The 27,156-nt window shown below is 40.0% G+C and overlaps 1 protein-coding gene across 1 annotated transcript in view; it reads right to left on the reverse strand.

Annotated features, from left to right (window-relative positions):
- Positions 1-8,272: 8,272 nt before the first annotated feature.
- LOC307020420 (E3 SUMO-protein ligase ZBED1-like) overlaps positions 8,273-27,156 on the reverse strand; it is a 35,500-nt gene continuing 16,616 nt past the window's right edge. The window contains exons 4-5 of the mRNA XM_079651755.1: positions 18,534-18,599; positions 8,273-8,383 (exon numbers count right to left, since the gene is read on the reverse strand). Coding sequence (XP_079507881.1) covers positions 18,553-18,599 — 47 coding nt within the window. The 3' untranslated portion in view covers positions 8,273-8,383; positions 18,534-18,552. The remainder of the gene's footprint in view (positions 8,384-18,533; positions 18,600-27,156) is intronic.

A 27,156-nucleotide genomic window follows, 5' to 3' on the forward strand; every position in this document is an offset into this window, starting at 1 on the left:
CATTGTTGAAGGCTTTTAGAGAAGGGTGAACTATAAGCCTGAATTACATAACATTTTATACCTAAAAACATAAAAGCCACAATAAATGAATCACAATTATTCTAGTTATGTTTACCTCCCGTATTGCTTTCAACCCACCAGCTTTTATGGTGTTGTTACGTCACTAACTGTAAGCTTGTCACATACAGTCTATGGTCACTCAGAGTAACCTACAGTTAATTTGTTAATTTAGCTGCTGGAGAAGAAAGATCAGGGGGGGAGGGGGGGAGAGAGCTGTGGTTGATGGGCCATTAGTTGTGTAAATACACAGCTGAGAGCTGCCGTTTCATTCAGACTGTTTAAAAAACGGTAACAACGGACTATTTTTCTTAGCGGATGCATGTCAATTTAAATCAATACATACAACTATTTTTTAAATAAAAAAACATTTTCTAAATCCATAAAAGCATTTAAATTAATATTGGGAGTCATGTCGTTACTTTGTTGAGAATGTGGCCATGTAATAAGCGGGATAATTTGCAGCGACTTGTTCCTTATGGGGAAAATAACACCCTTCATCCAGATGAGGATCCCTCCGCCACGCTTTGGGATCCTGATAGACCGACGAAGCTCCATTAAAATATAAATATTTTTGGTGAATTACTGAGTTTAGGCACGTTAATAACGTTTTAATGAAGTTGAATACAGTATATTCATATGTGTCAGTGATTTCATGTCAATTCGGCGAACATAAACATAAATGATCGTGGTGAAGATGATGATTAAATTAGGATTAAAAATCGAGAGCCGGGCATTTCCTCCCGTTCGTGTTTTTTCTCGACAAACAACATTATTTTGTTAAATAACAACATGGTGATGTTTTGTAAATGGATACATGTCTCTTATTTAGCACAGAGTATGATATCCGTGACATATGGATCTTAACAAAGTTCCGCTGTACATCCAGCGTACTGTATCTGACTTTATTTCACATGAGCTCCAGTGTGGAACCCCACTGCACCCCCTGGTGGATCAATGATCCATATCAGCTGGCTTCATTATAAATTACATTTATCTATCACGGGGGCGGTCTCAAGACAAGCTGGAGGTTTTCCCTTGAGCGAGGGCAGATCACGGACCAATCACGGCCCTCGCGTTTCAAACTGTCTGAAATGAATCGCTACATCTGTATACATCAACTTAATAATGAAAATGTGACAAAAGAATGTTCAAATGCTTTACAATAAGTAATTAAAACAATTATTTGAAACTAAAGTGGTCGTAAACTTGTCCACCCTCAATTGCTGGTATACTAAATACCAGTAGTGCAGCTGTTGTCATGTTCTTCACAGATCCCTCAAACATGAATTGAGCAAGTCACTAGTTTCGTCATCTGTTGTCTCCCTTTCAAATGTGGGTTCTCTTGACCTTTGTGCTGACCCCCACCATAGATCCATTGGCCTTTCAGCATTGAAGTCTTGGCCAGACTAATACATTTCTAATGTTAAATAAATGAAAAGCATTCACAGACAATAATTAGATATTAATTATTAATGCTGTAAATTACCTTTAATATGTCTAACTATATTTAACATGTGTTACCTTTTTATAGAAGTGATTATATTTATATGCCAATATTTTCCTATATGGTAAAGTTTCGTTTTGCACTTTTATTTTGGTAGTAATAAGATCGGGACACTTATTTTGAAGGAACTTTTACCGGAACTGAATGCACAATGTACATATATATTTCGCCTCCCAAGACTTTACACATTTCCTCTTTGCTTTTCGTTCGGGTTCATTTTGCGCTTTATCAGTTGAATCACTTTGAACATTCGTTTGAGATGTTGACGGGTTGGCCGAACTTTTTACCCCACAGTCAAACAACTTAATTTGCTTCGCCATGTTTTGTAAAACAAACACACGGCACACAGCGCACGCGAGTAAACGTGCATCGCTTTCTGGCTCCGTAATGGTCAAAACAATAATTAAATATCACTCTTAATACAACAAATATTTAACATTTATCTATTTTGGGGTGCAAATTTGGCTGTTTGCTGTCCTTATTTCTTTATGTTAAAAACTGGTTGCCACTGATGGCAACCAAAGGCCAAGAAGTGGTTAAAAGAAATTCTGAATGGTTGCCAATGGCAACCTGGCAACTGTTACTGTCGAGCCCTGCCTCTAATACTTATTTGGCATAATGTTTCAAAGGTTATTGAAGTCCTTTAGAACATTACAAAGCGTTGATTTAATATTTAAATCATACAGAGACATTATTGAACAAAAGTAAAAGTTGACTTCACAAACTCTCCTAATAAATGCAAGTACTTTGTTTCTAAACACTCAAGATGACTTTCAGCTTGTACATTTCTTTTACGGAAATGATCTATTTTTACGAGAAATCATGGTCGCAAAGCATATCTGATTCGTTTAGATGAAAAAACACTTAAATCTCCTAAATTAACATTCAACATTATTTTTTGTATACACAACAATTTTAATGTTGGAAACATTTGAATAGTTGCTTTGTATTTTAAAATGAGCCTGTTGTATACACTACGTCACTACGTAATTGACCCATGTACAAGCCCCTTTTGCCTGAGAGAACACACCAGGCTGATCTGTGAGTAAAATATATCAAGGCTAATCTGACATGGAAGAAGGAAACCAGTAGCCTATATGATGATTATTCTGGCAGAAGAGACCAATGATAAGGATAGGGAAATGGAATGACAGGAGTGAGAGGCAGAGAAGCCTCTCATGCTAATCTGACAGAGGAGATGTTTTATACACACTGACAGCCTCTTCTGCTTGGCTGGCTACACCAGTCTCTCCCTCTCTCCCTCTAGTCCTCTTCAACTCTCCCTCTCTCACCCTCCTCTCATTACTCTTTCATCTCTCTCACTCCTTTATTTATCTCACTCTTTTTCAAATCCATCTCAGGCCCATACACACTGTACAGTTATGAGTGGCGTGACTTGCGAGCAGAGTGATGAGTTAGTATGAAGTTGTCATTTATATGCTCAATTTGTAATTTAGAGCCACTGTGGTAAACCACCATTTCACTTCAGTTTCTACTCTTTCCACAAATCCTTTGAAATGGAATTTGAGATGCGCATAATGGGAAATGAGCCCCCCTTGCACTCAAACAACAAAAATGTGCTTTACCCCGTTTTGCCCAAATGCTTTATTGATATGATAAGTATTGGTATGATAAGGACAAATAAAAAAATATATATCTTTAAAGAATTTGTTACAGACATATTTTGTTGTTACAGTTCTGCATTTTTTTTTCAAATAGTCAATATCCAGATTGTGCAAGAACAAATAAGCGTGCAATGAGTTTATGAAATGTCTTTCAGGCAGGGGGGGTTAATGCCTCTGGAGGGAACACAGAGATGTTAGCCTCTGCAGATAATTTACATGCACTAAAACCTATAGAACACACTACAGGAGAAGCGAGGGTTAACCCAAAAAGCAGAATAGGGCCCCATCAAGTCCTATTCTGCAATCAAGTATGTAGAAAGGGAATGTATTTCTGGAGCCATCAGCTCAGGTAGCACTCATGTGTTTCAGCAGCTCTACTAGGATGTGTTTTAAGTGTGTCTGTCCAGCCTTTACCGTGCTGCACTCGTTGAGCAGCGTTTCTCAGACAGTGTCCTGTTACAGCTCAGCGCTCTGCATACATTACTCTCTCTCTCCCTCCCTCCCTCCCTCCCTCCCTTCCTTCCTCGTATGCTCTCTCCATAATTTCTTCAAGTTGTGAATAAATTACTCCTCTCCCTCTCTCTGTCTGTCTGCACTTCCATTCATGTGGGCACAATAGGCTTTTCCCTTTACACTGGGATCTTCTGGAGGGACTAATGTACTCAGGATTAAGTCCTTTCACACACGTTGTGTTCACATTTCACACTCCTCACAAATCCATGTTCAGGACTGTTTCATACAACATGAAAAAGCACATATGTCTGATGGACATTAATAATGTCTGACCGTCAACATCGGTTTCTATAGGAGACTGGTGATTAAATCAGGGGATATCACTGACGATATCTGATCAGGGTCATTTAATTGAGGTATATTAAAATGTATTTTGGAGGCTATTTGATGATCTAGTGCAGGGGTTTTCAAAGTGTGGGAAGGTGAGCCTCCCCTCAGAGAACATAAGAACAGCTGCGCCCCCCCTCCAAATTATTATTGCTATTATTATTATTATTATTATTATTATTATTGTTGTTGTTGTTGTTGCTGCTATAATGCAGGGGTATTATTATCCAGTGAAAAGTCGTTACCTACTGGCCTTAAATCAAAGTGGTTACTTTTGTTTGGCTGGGCGGTGAAGTTTTACACACCGTCTTATTTGACTTTCTCAGGACTTAAAACTGTTTTTTGGGGGCAGACCCCAACAAAGAAAAACAAATATTTACACACGTAAGCAGGGTGGGCCCTTGGCATAGGCAGTATAGGCGAATGCTAATGGCCTGTCCACACAGCGGCGTGCATTGAAAGCTTCACCTTTCACTTTGAATAGGGTGAAGTCACTTTTCGCCGAACTGCATTGTGGGAAGCGACACGGAGCTTTGCTGGCGTGGCCTTTGAAGCCTCGGCAGAAGCGTCAGCCAATCGAATCATATGCTAGCACAAGCTCTAGCCAATCAAACCGCTGCTTGTGTGTCAGGGGCGGGAGATTCATGTGATTGGTTGTTGGTCGAGTTTCAGACACGCCCGCCGGCAAGCTTCAACGCACGCCGCTGTGTGGACGGGCCGTAAGGGCGCATCAATCAATGGGGGGACGCCAAATCTTTTCTTTTTTTTTAAAGTTAGAAATTAAAAAAATATATATATTTTTTTATTTCATAACAACACAATTTCCCGATTTTGGATCAACAAAGTACATCTTGTTATCTTATACTAACAGAAATACGCCTATATTGCGTACAGCGTCCATAAACTATGGCGCACCCGCAAAATCAAGTGGAACTGCCCCAGCCCCAGTAAAAACCAGAGGTTTATGTGAAATAGTTATTTGTTTGAAATAATGGTGTGCAATTATAGGTTTTAATTTTGTATTTGTGTTAATTTAAAATAAATCAGATTCCCAAAAAACTTATACGGCTTTTATTAACATTGGAATTACTGTGTAAGCGGCCGCGGGGGGGAGAGCTTTAGAGAGCTCTCTCCTGAAAGCCAGCTAAAATCTTGCCTAGGACAGCAAATTGGTCGTAAGGTCATCATCTTAACAGTTGTTATGCTCATCGAGTCATCCGTGAGCAGAGCATCAAGTTGGCATGCCTATAACAGCTGAATGCGGCGATTACCATCTTTTTCAGCAAAACGCCTCACAAACTCATTAAGATGTACAGCTTTAGTGCGTTTTGATTCAATGCTGAGTACAGCCAAACTTGACACTCCCTTCTCTGTCATTGTAGACCGCAAATACTTCATTCCTTCCTTCTAATTGGGTCCGAATGCTTCTTGCTTTGCTCCGTCCCGTTCAAATGAAATCGCCGCCGATCACATTTCCACGCTCGTGCCAGGGCCAGGGAAGGGGTTACAAGGCTCGCGTCCAATCAAAGACTGCGCTAGTGGATTGTCAAAGGGGGAGCCTCGTTGCGGGAAAATTATACAAATGGCTAGTCCGCCCCTGAAAATGTCTATGCAAACGTTATTATTAATAATAAAAAAAATTGTTTGTATTATTATTATAAAAAAAATTAATCAATCTTTTTTTATAATTTTATAATCATCTCGCGACCCCCACTCGGGGTCTCGCGACCCCCCGGTGGTGATATGAGGGTGTGTGGTTGTGTGTGTGAGAGAGACAAATATAAACGGCAGGCAGGATGCATATTTATGTCTATTATCTACATTGTGTTCAACCCTTTACATGATGCCTCATAGCAGTATGTGGAATATGATAATCAAGCAGCACAGTGCAGGATTCATGTGAGTGATAACTGTGATTTGTGATTGGGCGTCCTCTTTGCTCAGACCAGGTAAAATGTTCACTACACGAAGCGCAGTAGCTTCTGTAAAAGGTTCACTGTATTAGCCTTTACAAAAGCGTTCAGACCTTTGTAATGCTCATGTCATGGTCCTGGAACTCAGACAATCCACAGGGTGAGCTGGTGAGTCACTATCAGACCTCTACTATACTGGACATGTTGCCCCACGTGCAGGACAGAGACACAGTCACACATATGGACTCAAACACTGAAACATATTTGTCTGAACCCTTGAAATACCACATGTAGGCTTTTCATCTCCTTTCATTGTTTTCTTGACCTTGGTGATATAAATAAAGGCCCAGATACACCGGCCAGTCACCTGAGAAGTTGCCGACGCCGACACCGAATGTTGCGTCGCTGGACTCTCCTGCGTATTTGCCGACTTCGCGCACTGGAACACACCGCAAATCCGAGCCGAGCACGTATGAACTGCGCATGCGTGAGTGGCAATAACTCTCCTTACCAGCAGGCGGCGGTAGTGTGTATTCATCATTCAAAAGAGGCAACAACCGGAACAACCGGAAGACAGAGAAGAAGAACAGACTCCGTGATATAAATAAACAACAAATAGCGTTTTTCTTTCCATTTTCACTCTCGTCCATTGAAAACTTGAACGAACAGGAGCTCTATAAACCGATGAGGTGAAATAGCCGTCCGTGTGTGTTCCATCTTCCATTTTAAATCATTTGTTTACCTCCCTCACTTTCGTTAACGCTTCTCATGCACTGATTCGCTAGCTGAACAGCCAATCAGTGTTATCCCTTTGTCGGACTTCCGGTGGTGTTCCCGACGCAAGAAAAGGCGTCAGGTTGGCAGAAAAGACCCGACGGTGCGGCGCACACCACTCCGAATAGGGCGTGCCCATGCTAATGTTTGGCCCGACTCCCATTTACTGCCGATTTCGGGCCGGTGTATCTGGGCCTTAAGGCTCTAGTTGAGTTGATTGGTGTAAAATATCAATAATAAGTCAAGTTGAATGTGATTTGTGAAACTGATGGAGATGGAGAGAAGCTGTGTTGGAGAAGTTGGGGCAACGGAAATATTCCCACACACACATTTAAAAAAATTAGCTTAGCTTTACTGAAATTGCTGCATCACATTTTCTTTTTGGCATGGTTGTGTACTTATCGGTCTTTATTCCTGATTCTATTATTAATGTCTGTTTTTCTTTTTTATTATTGCTGGTAAAGGTGCAGCTAGTTTGAATGACTTTGTATACTGCAAGGTAGCTTGTGAATTTACTCCAGGTGGAACTAAAGTCTGATTTAACACATGAAAAACATTGAAAAGTGTTCAGATGTAACTTAATGTCACAATAGAGTGGTGCAGTGACGAGTCCTAAAACCAGTAAGTGTTAGCATTTTACTACTGGTTCCCTCGTCTCAGAGCCAATGGGATTTCTCCATAGGATTTTGGAAAATAGCTGGAAATAAGATCTGTGGTTGACACAAATTTAAGAGACGGATCACTTTTTGTTCTTCGACATTAAATCCATCAGCAGTGACCCCACTGGTGATTTCTGAAGAGTTGACGTGTCTGAAAAACGATGGTTGTTAACAAGTGGCTGAATAGGACTACAGAAGTTCTCGAGGACGTAAACACTCCTCTAAGTTTGTTTGCCCTGTTCTGCTTGAAGGCAAGTACCTGCCTCCTGCAAACTGTTAAAACAAACGCTTCAACTTGTACCATTTAGAATCTGTATGTTTGAATATCGATCTTAAGTTGGCGTGACGTTGAAGTTGTGCGACCCTGCTTTAGTAGGTTTATAGCATAACGTTAGCATTTTGCTTCTGGCGATTAGATTTATGATTCGAAAGTTATAAAAGTATGGTAGACATGTGGATATTATCCGGCTGAACAAAACGTGCATTTATCTAACAGGTTCGTTTTCCACAGACCTTATTTTGAGGTATTTTCCAAAATCCTATGGAGAAATCCCATTGCTTTTTTGTCGAGGGAACCCGAGCGCAGCTTACTTCCGGGTAAATACGTTATCCCTGCACCATTCTATAACCAATTGGATACCGAGCTCTAAAAACGTGACGATAATGTTTTATTCAAAGTAGCACAGGTAGCAAGGATCAGGGCAAGTGCTTATATAAGCTATAGAGAAGGTGGAGCAGCTGATTAATATGAGAGGTGGTGTCACCAGGATACAGCCAATGTGATCACTGTGTGTGAGAGTTAATTGTTATACAGTCATCTTTGTTGCCCCGACATTGCCGTGTGCGTGCGTGTGTGTGTGTGCGTGCGTGCTTGCGTGCGTGCGTGCGTGTGTTTACCCAGGGCAGACGGTGTGTGTCAGGCATGTGTGTGTCCCTCCTCCAGTGCTGGGAGGGCTGGTTGGATTGCGTCACCTTGCTGAGAGGGTGGGGGGGCTGAGGCACACGAAACTGCAGGAAAAATCACAAAGACAGACAAAGGTTGATATGGACGCAGAGGCCAGGGAGGGGTCAGAGGTCACAGGAAGAGGTCATGGTGAGGAGCAAGGACAAGGAGAGAGGGGGGAGACACACACACACATTTTATAAATTGAGCTCTTGACACACAATACCACGGAAACATTTTCCCAATCTAACATTATATTTAGGTAAATAAAAAAATGAGTGGGTAAACAGATAATTAATTTGTAGCAATTTTGCCATTACGTTTTTGGTTGAATAATATTTCAGTTCCAGCTTCTTAAATGTGAAGATTTGCTGCTTTTGCTTTAAAATATTTAATGCATTTTTAGTTTTTTCAAAAATGAGTAACTTAGGTACCATTCTCGAAGCAATTCTATTACTTGAAATTGAGTATTTGAACAGTGTGGTATTAGTACTTTTACTCAGGCAAAGAATCAGGATACTTTTTCCAGCAATGCTTTAAATGTTCCACCAACTAACTGCTACAACTAAACTGAGTTGAAATAAAAAGAGATTTAGAGAGTCGTTCAGAGGAGGAGAGAGACAAGAGACAAAGGCTGTAAATAAATTGCTGGTTCATTCCCTCCACAGCTAATCCCTGATAACAGCAGGTTACAACCAGCTGCAGTGATGAAAGACAAACACATCAAATATCATCAGCACTACACCACACAAACAGGCGGGTTAGTTTGAGCAGTTCATGTTTTATAGAAGTGTGTTTTCTATAGGAAACAACAAAATACATGTTTCCTATGGGTGGTGATCAGCATGCTCAGTTTTAACACCAGGATCCTACTAATGTGTTAATATGTATATAGTCACACCTGGAAGAATATCTCTACAACCATACACTGAGGAGCTGGCAGTCACCATATTGATTCAAGGAAATTGTCAATATTAGGGAAAAATGATTATTAGCACTTGCCAAGAATTGAATGACAAGATCAATACTACTCTCACATCTGTTCATTAGACATGAATCAGTAGCTGGTTAGCTTTGCTTAGCATAAAGCCCGGAAACAGGGCTATTTCCAGTCAACCGGCAGAGGCTCCAGGAAGTACCTGCAACAGGCCAGGAAATAGTCCCGCTATTCTGTACCATGGATGTAAATAGAGAACTGGATAGATGAAAGCAGTGCTATGTCACTTCCTGCCAAAATTAAAGCCCCTCCCTCTTTTCAGTGAAAACAAAGCATCAGCGAGAAGTGGAAAAATATAATTTCATTATGTCTAAAAGCTGCTGTGCAGTGTATTGCACATTTAACAACACAAATGAATGTGTTCTTTACTTTCACTTAGAAAAAAGGACTGAAAAACAAACGATCTAATTCTGAAATCACAGTTTAAGTGTTAGCCTGCTGCCTGCCACTCTGCGGACATCCATCCTCTACTGATTTAAAGAGGACAAATCATGCAAAATGCACTCTTGTACGTATTTTATACATGAATATGTGTCCCCGGTGTGTCAGGGAACTCACAAAGTGTCAGAAAATGCAACCCTCTCTCCTTTCCTCCATACCCAAATCTAAAAAAAAAAAGGGTCTGTCACGGATCTGATCCAGATTTGAATTATTTATTATAAGTCACAAAAGGGGTGCTCCGCTTAGTGGTCAATTCTCCACCTATCAGGGGAATGAGAGGTTGGGCCACGGCCGGCCATTGCCGCTCGAAAGCGCTGGAGACGCTGTAGTACATATGCCAGGCCTGTAAGTAGCGCTGTAGTCTGCCACAAAAGCAGCGAAGAAGACTTCCCGCGCATTGTTGCCCTTCTGTTTATTCTCCGCTGTGGCTCTTTTTCTCCCTCCCCGAGGCAAGCGTTTGCGCCTCCTGCTTTAAAACAAATGAATAATGACTCTATATAATCATATGTAAGGGATAATGTGCAGCGACGCGGTCATTATGGGGAAAAGAACACCGACAGGCTGATCAGGAGCCTGACGCGAAGCGGAGGGATCTAGACCGGCATGAAGGTGCGCTGCACATTATCCCGCTTATTACATGGCCACATTCTCAACAAAAGTAACAATATGACTCCCAATATTAATTGAAATGCTTTTATGGATTTAGAAAATGATTTTATTGATTTAAAAAATAGTTGTATTGATATAAATTGACATGCATCCGCTAAGAAAAATAGTCCGTTGTTACTGTTTGAAACTTTGAACTAACGTAGCAACGGCAGGAACTGCTTTGATAGCGTTTTTGAGGAGCTTTTTGATTACAGATTTGAAAACATTGTTAATTGCTTTAAAAGTAGCACAATTCATTATGTCAAACCTTGGAAAGTATCTAGATATCCCTGCCCTAATGCCAAAGTAACTGGCAACTGAATATGTAAAGTAAAAGCACCGGTATATGAGCTCATAGAGCATGCACACATCAGGTATCCCTTAAGCCCCTCCTCCTGTCTCTCCTCCTTTTAGTACATTTTACTACTTTTAGACACTAATGCATTGAATAAACAAAACAAAAGTGTTCCTGCTGGGTATTTAGCTAAGATTTGCAGATGGTTTTTTTTGTTTTGTTTTTTGATTTGTTTTTTAAATTGGTCCTTTAATCTTTATTATTTTTATAATGTTTTATGTATTCCTTTATCTTATGGGTTTTTATTTACATTATTTATTTTTGCAGTGTTATTAGCAACATCTTCTTTTAAATTGGTCTTGCATCTTACTTATTTATTTGTATTATGATTATTGTTGTTAAGAAGAGACATCATGTTGCTGCAGAGAGGGTTAAACTGGTCTGAAATTGGTGACATTCATCACAACAACCCCTGACTTTATGAAAGAAATGGTACTTCAATAATAAAGCCATACATTCTTATTCCACACACCACTCCCCATCTTCTTATGGTACCATGAATAAAACATCAAATCATAGACTCCTATACAATATTTCCTACATGGTACCCTATGAATAATGTATCTCTGATGGTGTTTCTTATTAACATGGGCTGTGCTGGCTGGTGAGGTAACTGTGTGCACTAACAAACACACGTTCCTCTCCAGAGGCTTCACTAGGATTTAAAAGCAGTGACGCCAACAGCCATATAAAACAGTGTTTGCTGCATAGTGCTGTTCCAGGACTGTTGCTTAGTGATCTAAAAACAGCTGATCTTTAATACGTTGGTCATGGCATGGAGGTGACATGACACGACAGCTGTACATACACCATCAACTACCCTTAAAGCTCAATCTCACTTTGTGCACTGGACTCGGGGTTCTCCGGTGGAAATGTCCACCCGTGTATCCATCCTCTTCACTTCTTATCCTGTTACTGTGTCAGGGGCTCAGGAGTTGAAGCAGCACTATTTTAGGACATTCTGGACAGTTATAAATTCATTAACCTAATACAAATATACCAAGACACTGACCACTGACTCACCTTTTCAGATTGTCTTTTAATATGTGCTAAATGTTGTTTTATAAACTCGAGTTTAATCTGGCGTTTTATCTTATCTATTAATCATTGTTTCTTTTTTTATCTCTGTTAAGTGTCTTTGAGCACCTGATAAAGCGCTTGATAAATAAAATGTATTATTATTATTACACAATCTTTACTCATGTGATGGCCACTGCCACACAGGGTAAACCAACTACACTGCATCCTCATCTTCAGTAGTTTTGCTTCAGTGCAGCTACAATAAAACATGCCAATTAACACCACACATTTGCTCTAAATGATAAACTCTTTATTTGATTGTAATCTGACATTACTTCAAACATTTTAGCACAGCTAACACAAGTATTTGTTTGTATTAATTACTTTCTTTATTTCTTGAGTTACCATGTCCATTGGGGGAGGTTACTATGAAGGTATATATGGTGCAAAATGCGAGAGCGTGTAAAACCTGATGTGAGCACTTGCAGAAAAAAAATCTGAGCTTGTGTGCATACATTTACACTTGTATAAAATATCCATGTAACTGTGAACCAAATTTACACTTGTATAAAATATCCACGTAACTGTGAACCAAATTTGAAGTCACAGAAGAAGAAAAAAAGTTTTGTAGCTTGTAGAAAACAAATGAACTTAGTGATGAAATGTTCACTTGCAGAAAAATACATATTTTTAAAATATATTTTCCATTACAACTGCAACTTGGTTATTACAACCTCTCAAATCAGTCATTACAACTTGGCGAATCTGCTCTGTGGCAGTATTAATCGACGAATCTGCGGTCTTGACTTTTGCTACACTTGCAATAAATGCGTCGCAAAAGTAATTTTCACCTGTAGATGTGGGGGAGGGAGGGGGGTTGGCGCGAAGGGACGGAGCAATCAGAATGACGAGGCTTGGGTCAGTCAGCCAGGTCGTACCGGATGACTGCGGGGCTAACGGTTCGTGTCGCTACCAGTACTTGCCCAGTATTACTTTGAATATTATTATTGTGATTGAGGATTAAATCCGCTTTGAAGACCACCGTTTCATATCGTGCAGTTTAGCGGCAAAATAACGTCAGTTAGCCAGCTAACGTTAGCTTTGTTTAGTTTATGCTAGCTAAACAAGTAGTGGTTGTAGTCTACAGCAGTAATTATTATATTATAGCCTACTGCTTTGGCACTAACGGTTGATAACCGTTTTTTAGATTGTCAATACTATTACTGTATAACTAATATATCAGGTTAAGAGGCACCTTCAAATAAAGATTGGTCTTTAAATACATGTTGTCTTTTGAAGTGTTTGTCTAAAGTCAAGGATCTAGAACTGGTACTTAGTTTTAATGATACAGTCTGGTTATTATGCTGTTTGGAGGAGGCCTCACATGTAAGAGCACTAACTAGCTACCATCACATGTACCTAGCTTGACTTAAATGTATTAAACGTATAATTAAGGGATGGCAAAATATAAATAACTAATGTCATGCAAACATATTAATATTTGCTTGATTCCAGTGTTGAATTTAGCACAATTGCATACAAACGTCAAGGGATTTTAAGATGCTGAAGTCTTTGTTCTAAATAGAAAATAGCATGGATAATTTACAAAGGCTTTAAAAACACAGCAGGAGCCCAATACAATTATAAAACGTGTCATTATTTCAGTACAGTTCAATTGGTTTTATTTTCATAAACGGTTATCAACCGTTAGTGCCAAAGCAGTAGGCTATAATATATTAATTACTGCTGTAGACTACAACCACTATTTGTTTAGCTAGCATAAACTCAACAAAGCTAGCGTTAGCTGGCTAACTGACGTTATTTTGCCGCTAAACTGCACGATATAAAACGGTGGTCTTCAAAGCGGATTTAATCCTCAATCACAATAATAATATTCAAAGTAATACTGGGCAAGTAATGGGCAAAACTTACCGTTGATTGACGCGCCATGTCAGCGGACTGGTAGCGACACGAACCGTTAGCCCCGCAGTCATCCGGTACGACCTGGCTGACTATGGCTGTGACTGTGTGACTGACCCAAGCCTCGTCATTCTGATTGCTCCGCCCCTTCGCGCCAACCCCCCTCCCTCCCCCACATCTACAGATGAAAATTACTTTTGCGACACATTTATCGCAAGAAGTGTAGCAAAAGTCAAGACCGCAGATTCATCGATTTATACTGCCACAGAGCAGATTCGTCAAGTTGTAATGACTGATTTGAGAGGTTGTAATAACCAAGTTGCAGTTGTAATGGAAAATATATTTAAAAATATGTATTTTTCTGCAAGTGAATATTTCATCACTAAGTTCATTTTTTTTCTACAAGCTACACAACTTTTTTTCTTCTTCTGTGACTTCAAATTTGGTTCCCAGTTACGTGGATATTTTATACAAGTGTACATTTGGTTCACAGTTACGTGGATATTTTATACAAGTGTAAATGTATGCACACAAGCTCAGATTTTTTTTTTGCAAGTGCTCACATCAGGTTGTACACGCTCTCGCATTTTGCACCATATCTACCTTCATAGTTACTTCCTGGTTCAGCAAAGGGTGTGGCTGAGCGCTGAGGACTCATAAATACTGCAAGGAGCCAATTGGGACATATTGGGACAAACCACCTGCTTCCATGTCAAAGGGAGGATTTGGGTTTTGTCGGTGTCCTTTGTGTATGATGTGACTATTAATTATCCCTTGGGTTCAACGTGGTTTGGCCAAGCCACTATATAGGTTCCTTGGTTTTTCATTGTAGCAGGTCAGTTTTGTTGAGTTAACACCTGTTATGTTTCTTTGAGGTATTTTCTGTTGACCTCTTTTATAGGCCTTGTTATTATATGATGTATTGTGGATTTTTGGGTAAATAAAAACCCTAGTTTATTTAAACCACTCCTGTGTTCTGTTGTCTTACTGCTTGGTCCCTGACAACTCATAATAAAAGTTACGCTGAAAATAATGATACTTTGATCATAGATTAATATTCAATCATACATTTGAAGACAATTGAAACACAAACCAATGTATCATTCATATGCGTGTTCAGCAAAAGTCAACCCAATTTTTTAAGTTTGAAGAATATTGTGTTAAGCTTGGCCCCTTCTGTACTCTACTGTATATGTTTAAAAATAAAGGCAAATACGGTCTATTAGTTAAGTTTTAAAAATCCCAATTTACGGTTTGGGTTATACAGATTTAGGACCTAAACATTGATGGAATAGTGAATTTATTTCTTTTATCTAAGCTGCAGTTTACATTAAGTCAGAATTAAAGCTGCAGAGGCTCTGGGTCATTTTTGATGTGACCAGGAATCAGATGATATTTATGTCTCCTTTTTGAATCATCTGTAGCAATGAGGACAGCGGAGAGAGCCCCTGGATGTATTCAGATATTCAGTCTGCTAACAGACTCTCTGTTAGGGCAGTGAAGGCAACATCTTGGTGGGATAGATGCAGTAACACTTTTTCAACATCTGGCCGCAGTGCGTCCTGGGTTTTAATCATTCTTGAACGCTTCTTGGATGCATTTCCACTGAGCTGTGTGAAAATGAGGTCAGAGAGTCATTACAGTGAGGAAGAGTTGTCGCCATGATTTCTGACTCATCGCTGCTCAGTGTGCAGTCCAGGATTAGTGTTCAGAGAAAGGATAAATACTAATAAAAAAAACACCCAATGAATGATAAAGTTCCTCATCAAATAGATCACCATTGTTTAAACTATACTGCATACTGTAATTATTAGTTTTTTCAGGGGTTTTATTTTTAATAACGTTTGCCTACTTTTTTATATAATATGCAAGTATACTCTTTTTATTTAATCTGCACTCTTGCTATTGCAAGCTATTCCTAAATTGCCCAGTTGAGGGACAAATGAGGGAATTCTGATTCTGATAATAGCATCTTACCTTGCATTATTTAAAGGAAACAGTATTCCTGCTAACATGTCCAACATCAACACAGATTATAATTATATCCTTCAACACTTGATTATATTACATAATGTTCAATCTTTTGTTTTTATATTATCAGTTAAATAAGCTAACTAAATCTATCGCAGAGCCCAAACAAAGAAACTACAATCGAATATATAACTACTACTAATAACTACAGTATTTCTCTTTTTGTGTAAGAAAAGAGAAAGCTTAGAGAGATCATGGTAATGCTTTCTGTGCCTCAGGTTTAATTCAGTCAGTGATATTGATCTGTGGAACATAAGGGTGTAACGGTTCACAAACATTTCGGTTCGGTACGTACCTCGGTTTTTAGGTCACGGTTCGGTTCGGTACTTTTTCGGTACAGCAGAAACAATTATCACAAAACATAAACTATTTTTTTTTTTTTTTTAATTATTATTAAACTGTGAATAATGTATTCACTCAAATAAATACAAAATATAATAAAATAAACATTAAGGTGCAGCATTTCGATGAACTGAAATAATCTGTATTTGAACTGTACTGTACTAGTACCTAAGCAGCCAGTTTGACATTATGACTTGCTTGTCATTGTATTTTCATGTTTTTTTAAAGAAAAATGAACTTGTCCACATTGCTTGCCGAAAGGGCAGATCTGCTGGCACTAACAATGTCTCCTGCTGTGGAGAACACCTTCTCGCTAGGGACAGAGGTAGCAGATACAACCAGGTAGTGCTTTGCTAACATGGCAACATAAGGATTTTTGGCATTTGTAATAGCTTTGGCTCGGTCTAAACTGTTTGCGAGTGGTGGAGGCTTGGAGGCTTAAATGCTAGTGGGAGTTGGGTTTGCACTTCAGTCTTTTTTATTTTGGTACCGCTGATATTCACGTTCGGGTGATGCCTTTTCAAATGAGTGTGCAAGTTTGATGTATTGCCAGCCACGTAACCAATTTTAGTTGAACATTGCCAACAGCTTTGGTTTGGTCCACCATCCTTGTATGTAACTGCGAAACCAAAATGTTCCCAAACCGGAGACTTCAATGATGCTGGAGGATTTTCGAGCTCAACTTTATCTGCGTTCGCCATTTCGACAGTTCCTCAAATTACTGACTACATTTGAACGCATCCCTGTGACCAGCTCTCATAGTATGCCTCTCCTCCAATGAAATGACTATGACGCGTTGAACCCAATGTGAGCAAATTACTCTGAATGCTGCGACGCAGCACCTGAGATTACTTCCAAAAAGTTGTTCACGTTCTCAATATTTTACGTTTAACGTTATATTCGTTCGGTACACTTCGGTACACACGTGTACCGAACCGAAGGGCCCGTACCGAATAATTTTGGTACGGGTACGTGTACCGTTACACCCCTAGTGGAACAGGTTGGGAGAAAACATATTGGTTTAAATCATCTGTAAATAACTGTAAAGACTGAGATAGCTAAAGGTGAGTTCAAAGACACAGTTGGGCATAACCCAATGATCATAAAGAAAACATCAACAACAATATTCTGTAGAATAACAGTGGTGCAGACATTAGTCCTTAAAGGTCACCTATCATGCTATCTTTAGGCAATAGCACAAATCTCAGATATATAAAAAAATATGTCTATGAAGTGTTTTGCTCAAAATACCAAACAGATCACCCATTCTAGCCATTCTAACCCTCATATCCCTCTATTTCACCTCCTGTTTCAAAAGTGCTGATTTTGGGTAATAAGCTTAAAAAAATTAACAAATAGATACAAAAAGAGGGGCGGAGCTTATGCCTGCTCATGCGGGAGATGCTACCGGCAGACACTGCTGTGATGAAACGCCATATCATGGATTATCAAGGATTATTTCTGAAACAGTATGGAGCTCAAAGGCTTTCTCTCTTGCCGGTTATACCACAAGGTGAGTTCCTTTTTATTTCCTGCTTCTTCACACACATGCTCTCCAGTACAGGTTAGCCCTGAGTTTTAGCGATGCTAATGTAAACACCGACCATATTGTTTGTGATAGCAACGTTTCTGATATGACGTCATATCGGACGCAAATCTGGATTAGCTCCGTTGTACCCCCGTTTTTAGAGATTTGGGTACGGAGGAAGAGAAAAGGTTTTATTTTCTGACGCTGCGTAAGTTCCCTGACACACCGGGGACACATCTTTATGTATAAAAGACATCAAAAAGTGCATTTTGCATGATAGGTCCCCTTTAAAGCCAGAAATTACTCAGCATTTGCCACATCCAGTTTTTTGTTAAAGCTTGAACAACTGTGTTTAACGACATAAAATATGTCAGTAAATACCCAACTGGTGAATGTCCACAGCTTCTTTGTTTCAAAAAATGAGACTATTAAGCGTCATCATGCCCAACATTAGCCTTTAGCTTAGCGCTGGTGATGCGCAGCCATGTGATCGGGATGTCGTTTGTTTATAGAATTAGCTCGGGGACCATATAAAAGAGCTCACTGCAAAAATCATGTGAGTGTAAAAAATTATATTAATAATAATACATGGGATTTTTATAGCGCTTTTCCTCATGCTCAAAGACGCTTAATTTGATATACTTGCACAATTTTTATCATTGCACACCAAAAAAGTATGTATTTATTTGCAGGAGTGCAATGTATTTGTTTGCAGCAAATTGGTTCACATTTACACCTTAGTGATTCCACTTATGTGGAGTGTTTTGACAACATACAGAACAACCAATTGTGTTGAGGAATGTTACAACACTTTCACAAGTAATTAGTTCCCTCAATGAAATTAGAACCTGGGAAATGTCAGAGGAAAGGCTTCCGAGGGCCCTCGCTCAGGCTCTATCTCACACACGCAGAAACAAACACATAAACACTAACCTGATTGGTTGATGCAAAGTCATGGCCGGCTTCTGACATACCCAGGAACATGGTGTCCCCATCCAGCTGAGGAGAACAAAAAGACAGGGCAACAATGTCAACAAACTAAAATCAAACATAGCAATGTCAGAGAGTCAGAGAGACAAGAACAGGGCTCGACAGTAACGGTTGCCATTGGCAACCATTCAGAAAAAATGTCAACCACTTCTTGGCCTTTGGTTGCCATCAGTGGCAACCAGTTTTTAACATAAAGAAATAAGGACAGCAAAAAGAAAAATTTGCACCCCAAAATAGATAAATGTTAGTTATTTGTTGTATTAAGAGTGATATTTAATTATTGTTGTGACCAGTCGGAACCAGATACTTAAGTTGCACGTGCATTGGTGCGATTACGGAGCCAGAAAGCGATGCACGTTTACTCGCGTGCGCGGTGCGCCGTGTGTTCGTTTTACAAAAAATGGCGAAGCAAATTAAGTTGTTTGACTGTGGGGTAAAAAGTTTAGCCAACACCTCAACTTCTCAAACAAATGTTCAAAGTGATTCAACTGATAAAGCGCAAGGTGAACCCAAACGAAAAGCAAAGAGGAATGTTGTCCATTCACTTCCGTTAAATGTTCCTTCAAAATAAGAGTCCCGATCTTATTACTACCAAAATAGGGTCAGGAAAACCCACTTTTGAAAGGGAGACAACGGATTACCAAGAAACTAGGGATCTGTGAAGAACAACAGCTGCACTACTGGTATTTTGCATACCAGCAATTGAGGGTGGACAAGTTTCCTACCACTTAAGTTTAAATTAATTGTGTTAATTACTTATTGTAAAGCATTTGAACATTCTTTTGTGTCACATGTTCATTATTAAGTTGATGTATAACTGTATAGTATCTTAATTATTTAAAATATAAGGTGTCTAAAAATGGCAACTGTATTTTCAGTTTTGGCAACCAAAAGCTGATGCCTGGTTGCCAGCCTGGCAACCACTTTTAAAAGTTAGCGTTGAGCCCTGAAGAAGTTCATGGAGGTGGAGGGAACAGATCGGAGCACCAATGAGGAGAACGCCTCCGTATCTCCTTCACACATGGACATCCTGCTAGAGCAGCGGTCGGGAACCTATGGCTCGCGAGCCATATATGGCTCTTCTGGTGATGGCATATGGCTCCCAGACAATTTTGAGTTTTAAAAAAAAAAAAAAAAAAAAAAAAAAAATCAGTTTGGAACTGATTTTAAAATACTTGTGATATTTCTTAATAATACTGTGTAATTTTAAAGTAAATAGAAATTAGTTTTGAAGATAAATGTCACGGGTCACGGGTCACCCGTGGGTTGTAACGGAAAAGATGGCGAAAAGAAAAAAAGACGATGATTACCGTGCATTCCAGGTTGCTGCATGGACAGAGGAATTTGCGTTTGTGGAGAGAGCAGGATCTGCGGTATGTCTAATATGCAATGATAAAATTGCATCGATGAAACGGTCAAATATATAGCGGCACTTCGATACGCACCATGCTTCATTTGCATCGAAATATCCAGCGGGGGACAGCAGGAAAAGGGCATGCGAGGAGCTAGAGCGGAGAGTGCAGACGAGTCAGCAGTAACTACGTGTGTGGACCAAGCAAGGTGACGGGAATTCCGCTAGCTTTGCGGGAGCTTTGGCAATAGTAAGGGATGGAAAGCCATTCACAGATGACGAGTATGCCAAAACATTCATGCTTGATGTGGCCAATGAACTGTTTGATGACTTCCCAAATAAAGACAAGATAATCAAACGAATAAAAGACATGCTCCTGTCAGCAAGAACTGTGCACGATCGTAGCATCATGATGGCAAATCAAGTCGAGGAAACACAAATTAAGGACATAAATGCCGGGACATACTTTTCTCTCGCGTTAGATGAGTCAACAGACGTTAGCCATCTATCTCAGTGCAGTATAATTGCCAGGTATGCTGCAGGTGACACACTGCGTGAGGAAAGCTTGGCTGTTTGGCCAATGAAACAAGAGGAGAGGATTTATTCACGTCTTTTATGGAGTTTGCTAAAGAAAAAAAACTACCGATGGATAAACTTATTTCTGTCTGTACTGATGGTGCACCCTGTATGTTGGGGAAGAACAAAGGATTTGTAGCGCTTCTCCGTGAACATGAAAAGAGAGCCATCCTAAGTTTTCATTGCATCCTGCACCAGGAGGCGCTTTGCGCTCAGACGTGTGGCCAGGAGCTTGGTGAGGTGATGTCGCTGGTCATTTGAGTGGTCAACTTTATTGTTGCCCGAGCTTTAAATGATCGCCAGTTTAAAGCTCTGTTAGAAGAAGTTGGGAATCATTATCCCGGTCTGCTTTTATACAGCAACGTGCGTTGGTTGTCAAGGGGGAAGGTGCTCAGCCGTTTTGCAGCTTGCCTGAGTGAAATCCGGACTTTTCTTGAAATGAAAGGCGTCAAGCATCCCGAGCTAGACAACACTGACTGGCTCCTGCAGTTTCACTATCTCGTTGACATAACTGGCCATCTGAACCAGCTCAATGTGAAAATGCAAGGTATTGGAAATACAATCTCATCCCTTCAACAAGCAGTGTTTGCATTTGAAAGCAAGCTGGAAGTCTTTCTCAGGGACATTGAAACAGGTCGTCTTCTGCACTTTGAAAGACTGCAACAATTTAGAGATGCATGCTTAGCAAGTGACTCCACTCAACATCTGGATCTCCAGCAGCTAGCTGGCTTTACGTCCAATCTCCTGCAGTCATTCAAAGCACGTTTTGGAGAATTTCGTGCGCGCACTGGTCTTTTCAAGTTCATCACTCATCCACATGAGTGTGCAGTGGACAAAATCGACCTGACATGCATCCCCGGGAGACTTTGAGCTGGAAGTTGCTGACCTGAAGGCATCAGACATGTGGATGAGTAAGTTCAAGTCACTTAATGGAGAGTTGGAAAGTCTTGCGCGACAGCGAGCAGAGCTGGCGAGGGAACACAAGTGGACAAAAATGAAAAATCTTCAACCTGAAGACCAGCTGATTCTTAAAACTTGGAACGAGCTTCCTGTGACATACCACACAATGCAGCGTGTGAGTATTGCCGTATTGACCATGTTTGGCTCTACATATGCATGTGAGCAGTCATTCTCGCATATGAGGAACATTAAGACCAACCTACGCTCACGTTTAACTGATGGAAGCCTCAACGCCTGCATGAAGCTCAACCTCACCACGTATGAACCAGACTACAAGGCCATCAGCAAAACCATGCAGCACCAGAAGTCGCATTAAAAGTAAGACATATTTAATTTATTATATTTTAAAAATACTATATGGCTCTCAATGAAATATATTTAGAAATATTTGGCTTTTATGGCTCTCCCAGTCAAAAAGGTTCCTGACCCCTGTGCTAGAGGCTTGAGGGAGGTAAAGGTCCGGGCTCTGTTTACCACCAACTGAGGTTTGGGTAGAATTGTCCAAAAAAAAGGGGGCTTTATGAACGTGGACAACAGGGAAACTATTTTCTATTACCAAGGTTAGAATTGAAATAAAAAAGTAAAGTGGAACTTATGGTTGCTTGCACACACCCTCCTGTCCACATGTATTTATTCACATGAATCCAAATACGTATGATTGTATGAACATATTTGAAAATAAAATAAAATGGTGCAACATCTGCATAACTTGTTAGGCCTATACATCTATCACTGTGTTTATCACCATTCATACATGTCTTAAAACGTTTAAGAAACCCCAGACAACTCAGATACACTGTGAAGTGTTAACTTTATTTAATCGTTAACAGTAATAAAGTAACGTTCATATGTCGCCTTCTGATTTTTATAGTGGTGTACGTTCAGAACAAAGTACTTTTACTTTTAAAGTACTTGATACAATTCAATATGGTACAACAGAGGATTTTGTTTTATTCCTTATATGCAGCAAATGATACATTAACAAAAAAGTGCTTCACATATTTGGTTCTCTCTACTAATACTGTGCATCGCATCATGCTGTTTCTTTTTCACCTTAAAAAAAACAAACACTTGGACCTTTCACAAACTGGCCTTTTCACAAGTGTAGTAGTGTTCTCTGTCTCCAGAGTAAAGTTCAATGTTATAACACCTCACAGTTAAACAATTTAAGGATGCATTGCCCATGATTAACAATGTGCAAATAACAACTACCATAGTGCCATGCCCATACAGCTGCTGCCTGATGTGCTTAACACTCATCCATAGGCTAACTCACCAGTGAGCAGAAAGCAGTGGGTTCTATATAAACAATGAAGAATACAAATAACCTTTCACAAACAGGTATTTCATAACTGCTTACAGTGAGGAAGACATTTAAACTATTATTGGCAATCTAGGCTGCTGTAAACTAAACACCACTCTCTCTGACAGAACACCTCACTGAGTGATTTCACTCATAGTCTAACTTTCAGGTTTCTCTTTTCAGACGCAGACCCCACGTCATACTAGCCTCATTTTTCAAGTTGTCCATCTTTCTTGAAAAATCCGTCCTCCGTAGTGCGGAGCAAAGATCAAAGATCGTCTCTGCGGAGTGCTTACAGGATGAAGGGATATTATATGAATGAATAGTTTTTTTACTGATGCAAAGACGCTACAATCGATGCATCGTGAGTTCAACCCAAACTGTAGCCGATGTGCACTCTTTCAACCGGTGCACTCGCATCTTGAACGTTCATGCCGGTGCACCGATGTGAATCGGTGAATCTTAACATCCCTAGTTGAAACGTATCGTATCACCCCGAATCGCATAATGTTGAATCAAATCATATCGAACTGTATCGCAACAGGGGTGAATCGTATCGTATCGCATCGTCTGGTGTTTCAAATGTATCGTTAATATATCGTATCGTTGGCAACGTATCGAGATGCGCATAACATCGGCCTCAGTGATGGAGATGCACATCCCTAATATATACTAAAAGGTGAACATTTATGCTGAAAATTTCATTTCTAGAAAGCAGGTTTTGAGTTTTTTCACAGAGTGAAAAGTGCCACAATCAAAAACACAAACATTTTTCGTAATGTAATGAATGTTAGATCATAGTGAAAAATGTCCATTCTAGTTTCTCTAAGTCCAAGGGGATGTCTTTAAATTGTTTTTTCAGTCTGATAATCAAGCTAATACAAGTTAAACCACATTGCATATTACTTACTCGCATCAATATTATTTTGGCAGAAATCTCTAAAGCTTTGTCATTTATTTTGGCAGTGTTCTCTTTCAAATCATTTTGCGATTGTAAAACATGTAAGATGTAGTCTGGCAGTGTTTTAAATGAAGGCAAATTCATCACAAGAACACTCTCCTTCTTTCCCAGTGTAACATTAAGATTGGACATCATGAAAGTAATGCTGAACGATTTAAAGATATCTCTTTGGGCTAACAGTTGCTGAGCACTTGGCTTGATGTTTTCAGCCAATAGAACCATTGTCAGCTGCCCTTCTGATAATGCAGCCCACAGCACAGTGCTGCAACACCCAGATGCAGATACATGATGTGTTTAGGGCCGCAACTCATCATTATTCAATTTGTTTTCTAATTATTCTCTCAATGTATCTATATCTATCTTAATTGCCTGTGTGGTGTGCTACAAATTGCCTCTCTAAGGATGATAAGGTATGTTTAACTTTGATAACTGAATGGTTATTTAAATGTAAGGTTTGTAACACCGGCATTGCTATTAGTTGTTTCAGTCTGAAAACTGTAGTATCTTATAAAGTTACCATTATGGTGACAACTACTTCGTACACCTGGACAACCAAATAACAAACATATTCAAACATTTCCTCATTACAGGTTCATTGTCCTGATAGACAAACACACACAGAACAATGTTTGAACAGGTGGGTTGAAGTAACACACACACACACACACACACACACACACACACACACACACACACACACACACACACACACACACACACACACACACACACACACACACACACACACACACACACACACACACACACACACACACACACACACACACACACACACACACACACACACACACACACACACACACACACACACACACACACACACACACACACACGTGAACAGACAGGTGAACAGACAGGTGTAACTGCCCTTTCCGTTGGCCAGCTGTTGGCTTTAATGCAAATGAGGTGTCGGTTTACAGAGTCAACAGAAAACTAAAACACACAGCTGTGGAGTACTGAAGCAGCAGCTATTTTTAATGCTTCACGTGGAACCACCACAGACATATTAAGAATAACATTGGTGAATGGTGAGAAAGGTGATATACGTCTAAACACATGATCTTCAATCTTCTTTCTTGGAACAATCAAAGTTTCTCTGACTTCACTGTCAATCAGCTTTTTCCATTTAACTCTGATGAGACATGAGATACTTCATGGACAGAGGTGGGAAGTTACTAAGTACATTTACTCAAGTATTGTACTTAAAGGGGACCTATCATGCAAAAGGCACTTTTGCACGTCTTTTATACATGAATATGTGTCCCCGGTGTGTGAGGGAACTCAACCCTCTCTCTTATCCCAAATCTCTCAAAACAGGGCTGCAACGGATCTGATACAGACTGATCCAGATTTGAAAGTTCTCTGACGTCAGAAACGAGAAGCTCCGCCTATATGGGCAACTCTCCACCTATCAGAAGGACACAGCCACGGCCATTGCCGTTCGAAAGCGCTGGAGACGCTGTAGTACATATGCCAGGCTTGTAGGTGGCGCTGTAGTCTGCCACAAAAGCAGCCAAGAAGACTTCTCAGATTCAGCCCCTTGCAAAAACAGGGCTAAAAAAGCGCAAAGAGAGCGAAATGAGGCATGGCTAAAATGCATGATCTGTTTGGTATTTTGAAAAAAAAACTTCACAGACATGTTTTATATAGGTATGGCCCTACAATATATTATTCGATTATAAAACGGACAAGTCAAATCAAGCAACCTGATTGGTTCTTAGCCGTGATATACTGAGCGTATACCACGGGTAGAATTGTAAGCTACTTTTCACAACAAGTCAGTATCCCTCCGCGTCTGAGAAAAACAGTATAACGTTGGGCTGAAAAGCAAACTGCCTGCAGCGGAGAAGTAACGGGGCAGAAAGCCTCCTTTTTACGCGGCGGTCCAGACATAGACATCAAAGGGCAAAACATATTCAGCGTGCAGTTCCTTTGGCATTAGGGCAGGGATATCTAGACACTTTCCAAGGTTTGACATAATGAATTGTGCTACTTTTAAAGCAAGCAACGATGTTCTCAAATCTGTAATCAAAGAGGTCCGCAAAAACACTATCGACCAATCAGATTGCTTGATTTGACTTGTCAGTTTTATAAATATATTTAAATTTCTTCCGTTACGAAACAAACTTACAAAGCATAAGATGGAAACATTTTAGATTAACTTCAACCTCCGGGGGGGTCTTACTATGGAGGAGTGGATTTAGCAGTGCCTATCTCCAGAAAAAAAAAGTACCTAAACGACGGCATGCAGAGCTACGTGAAGAGCAGGTAGACCAAGTGGAAAAGTAACACCATTCAAAAGCTTTTCTGATGCGGGTCTTGAAACAAAGAGAAATTATGACCGTTAGTGGCCACAGGTGCGAAAGCTCTCTCCAGAACTACTGGAAGCCCAATCTCGGGGACCGGAGAAAGTGGAGCAATATTTTCACCACGCCAAGCAACAGCCTAGAACAACCTCAACCTATACAAGTGACCACGTAAGCCATGCTACTGATGCTGGACAGTTTTTCAGTGGGTGCACAATAAACGGCAGCATACACATTCATGTAAATAAACAGCCAAATAATGGATCAACGCTCTCTGTCTAATATGTTCGCCAGCTGTTAGTGTTGTTGCATAGAAACCACGTCGCACTATGTTTTGTGCAGAAGGCAACGGAGGGACTATTTTATTTCGAACATCATTATTTACTAATAAAAACTATTTAAATTAGAGTGTGTATTTTTCTTTCATATTGCCACACTTGGTAACCGTTTTATAACCGAACGAATATAACGTTAAACGTAAAAAATTGAGAACGTGAACAACTTCTTGGAAGTAATCTCAGGTGCTGCGTCGCAGCATTCAGAGTAATTTGCTCATATTGGGTTCAACGCGTCATAGAGTGAACAAGTCATTTCATTGGACGAGAGGCATGCTATGAGAGCTGGTCAGAAGGATACGTTCAAATTTAGTCAGTAATTTCAGGAACTGGCGAAATGGCGAACGCAGATAAAGTTGAGCTCGAAAATCCTCCAGCATCATTGAAGTCTCCGGTTTGGGAACATTTTGGTTTCGCAGTTACGTACAAGGATGACGGACAAAGACAGGTGGACCGAACCAAAGCTGCAGTTTGTCGGCATTGTTCAACTAAAATTGGTTTTCGCGGCTGGATATACATCAAACTTGCACACTCATAATTTGAAAAGGCATCACCCGAACGTGAATATCACCGGTACCAAAAACAAAAAAGATTGAAGTGCAAACCCAACTCCCGCTAGCATTTAAGCCTCCACCACTCACAAAAAGTTCAGACCGAGCCAAAGCTATTACAAACGCCTAATATCCTTATGTTGCCATGTTAGCAAAGCGCTACCTGGCTGTATATGCTACCTCTGTCCCTAGCGAGAGGGTG

This window comes from Notothenia rossii (genome assembly GCF_949606895.1).
Source record: "Notothenia rossii genome assembly, chromosome: 9".
NCBI lineage: Eukaryota > Metazoa > Chordata > Actinopteri > Perciformes > Nototheniidae > Notothenia > Notothenia rossii.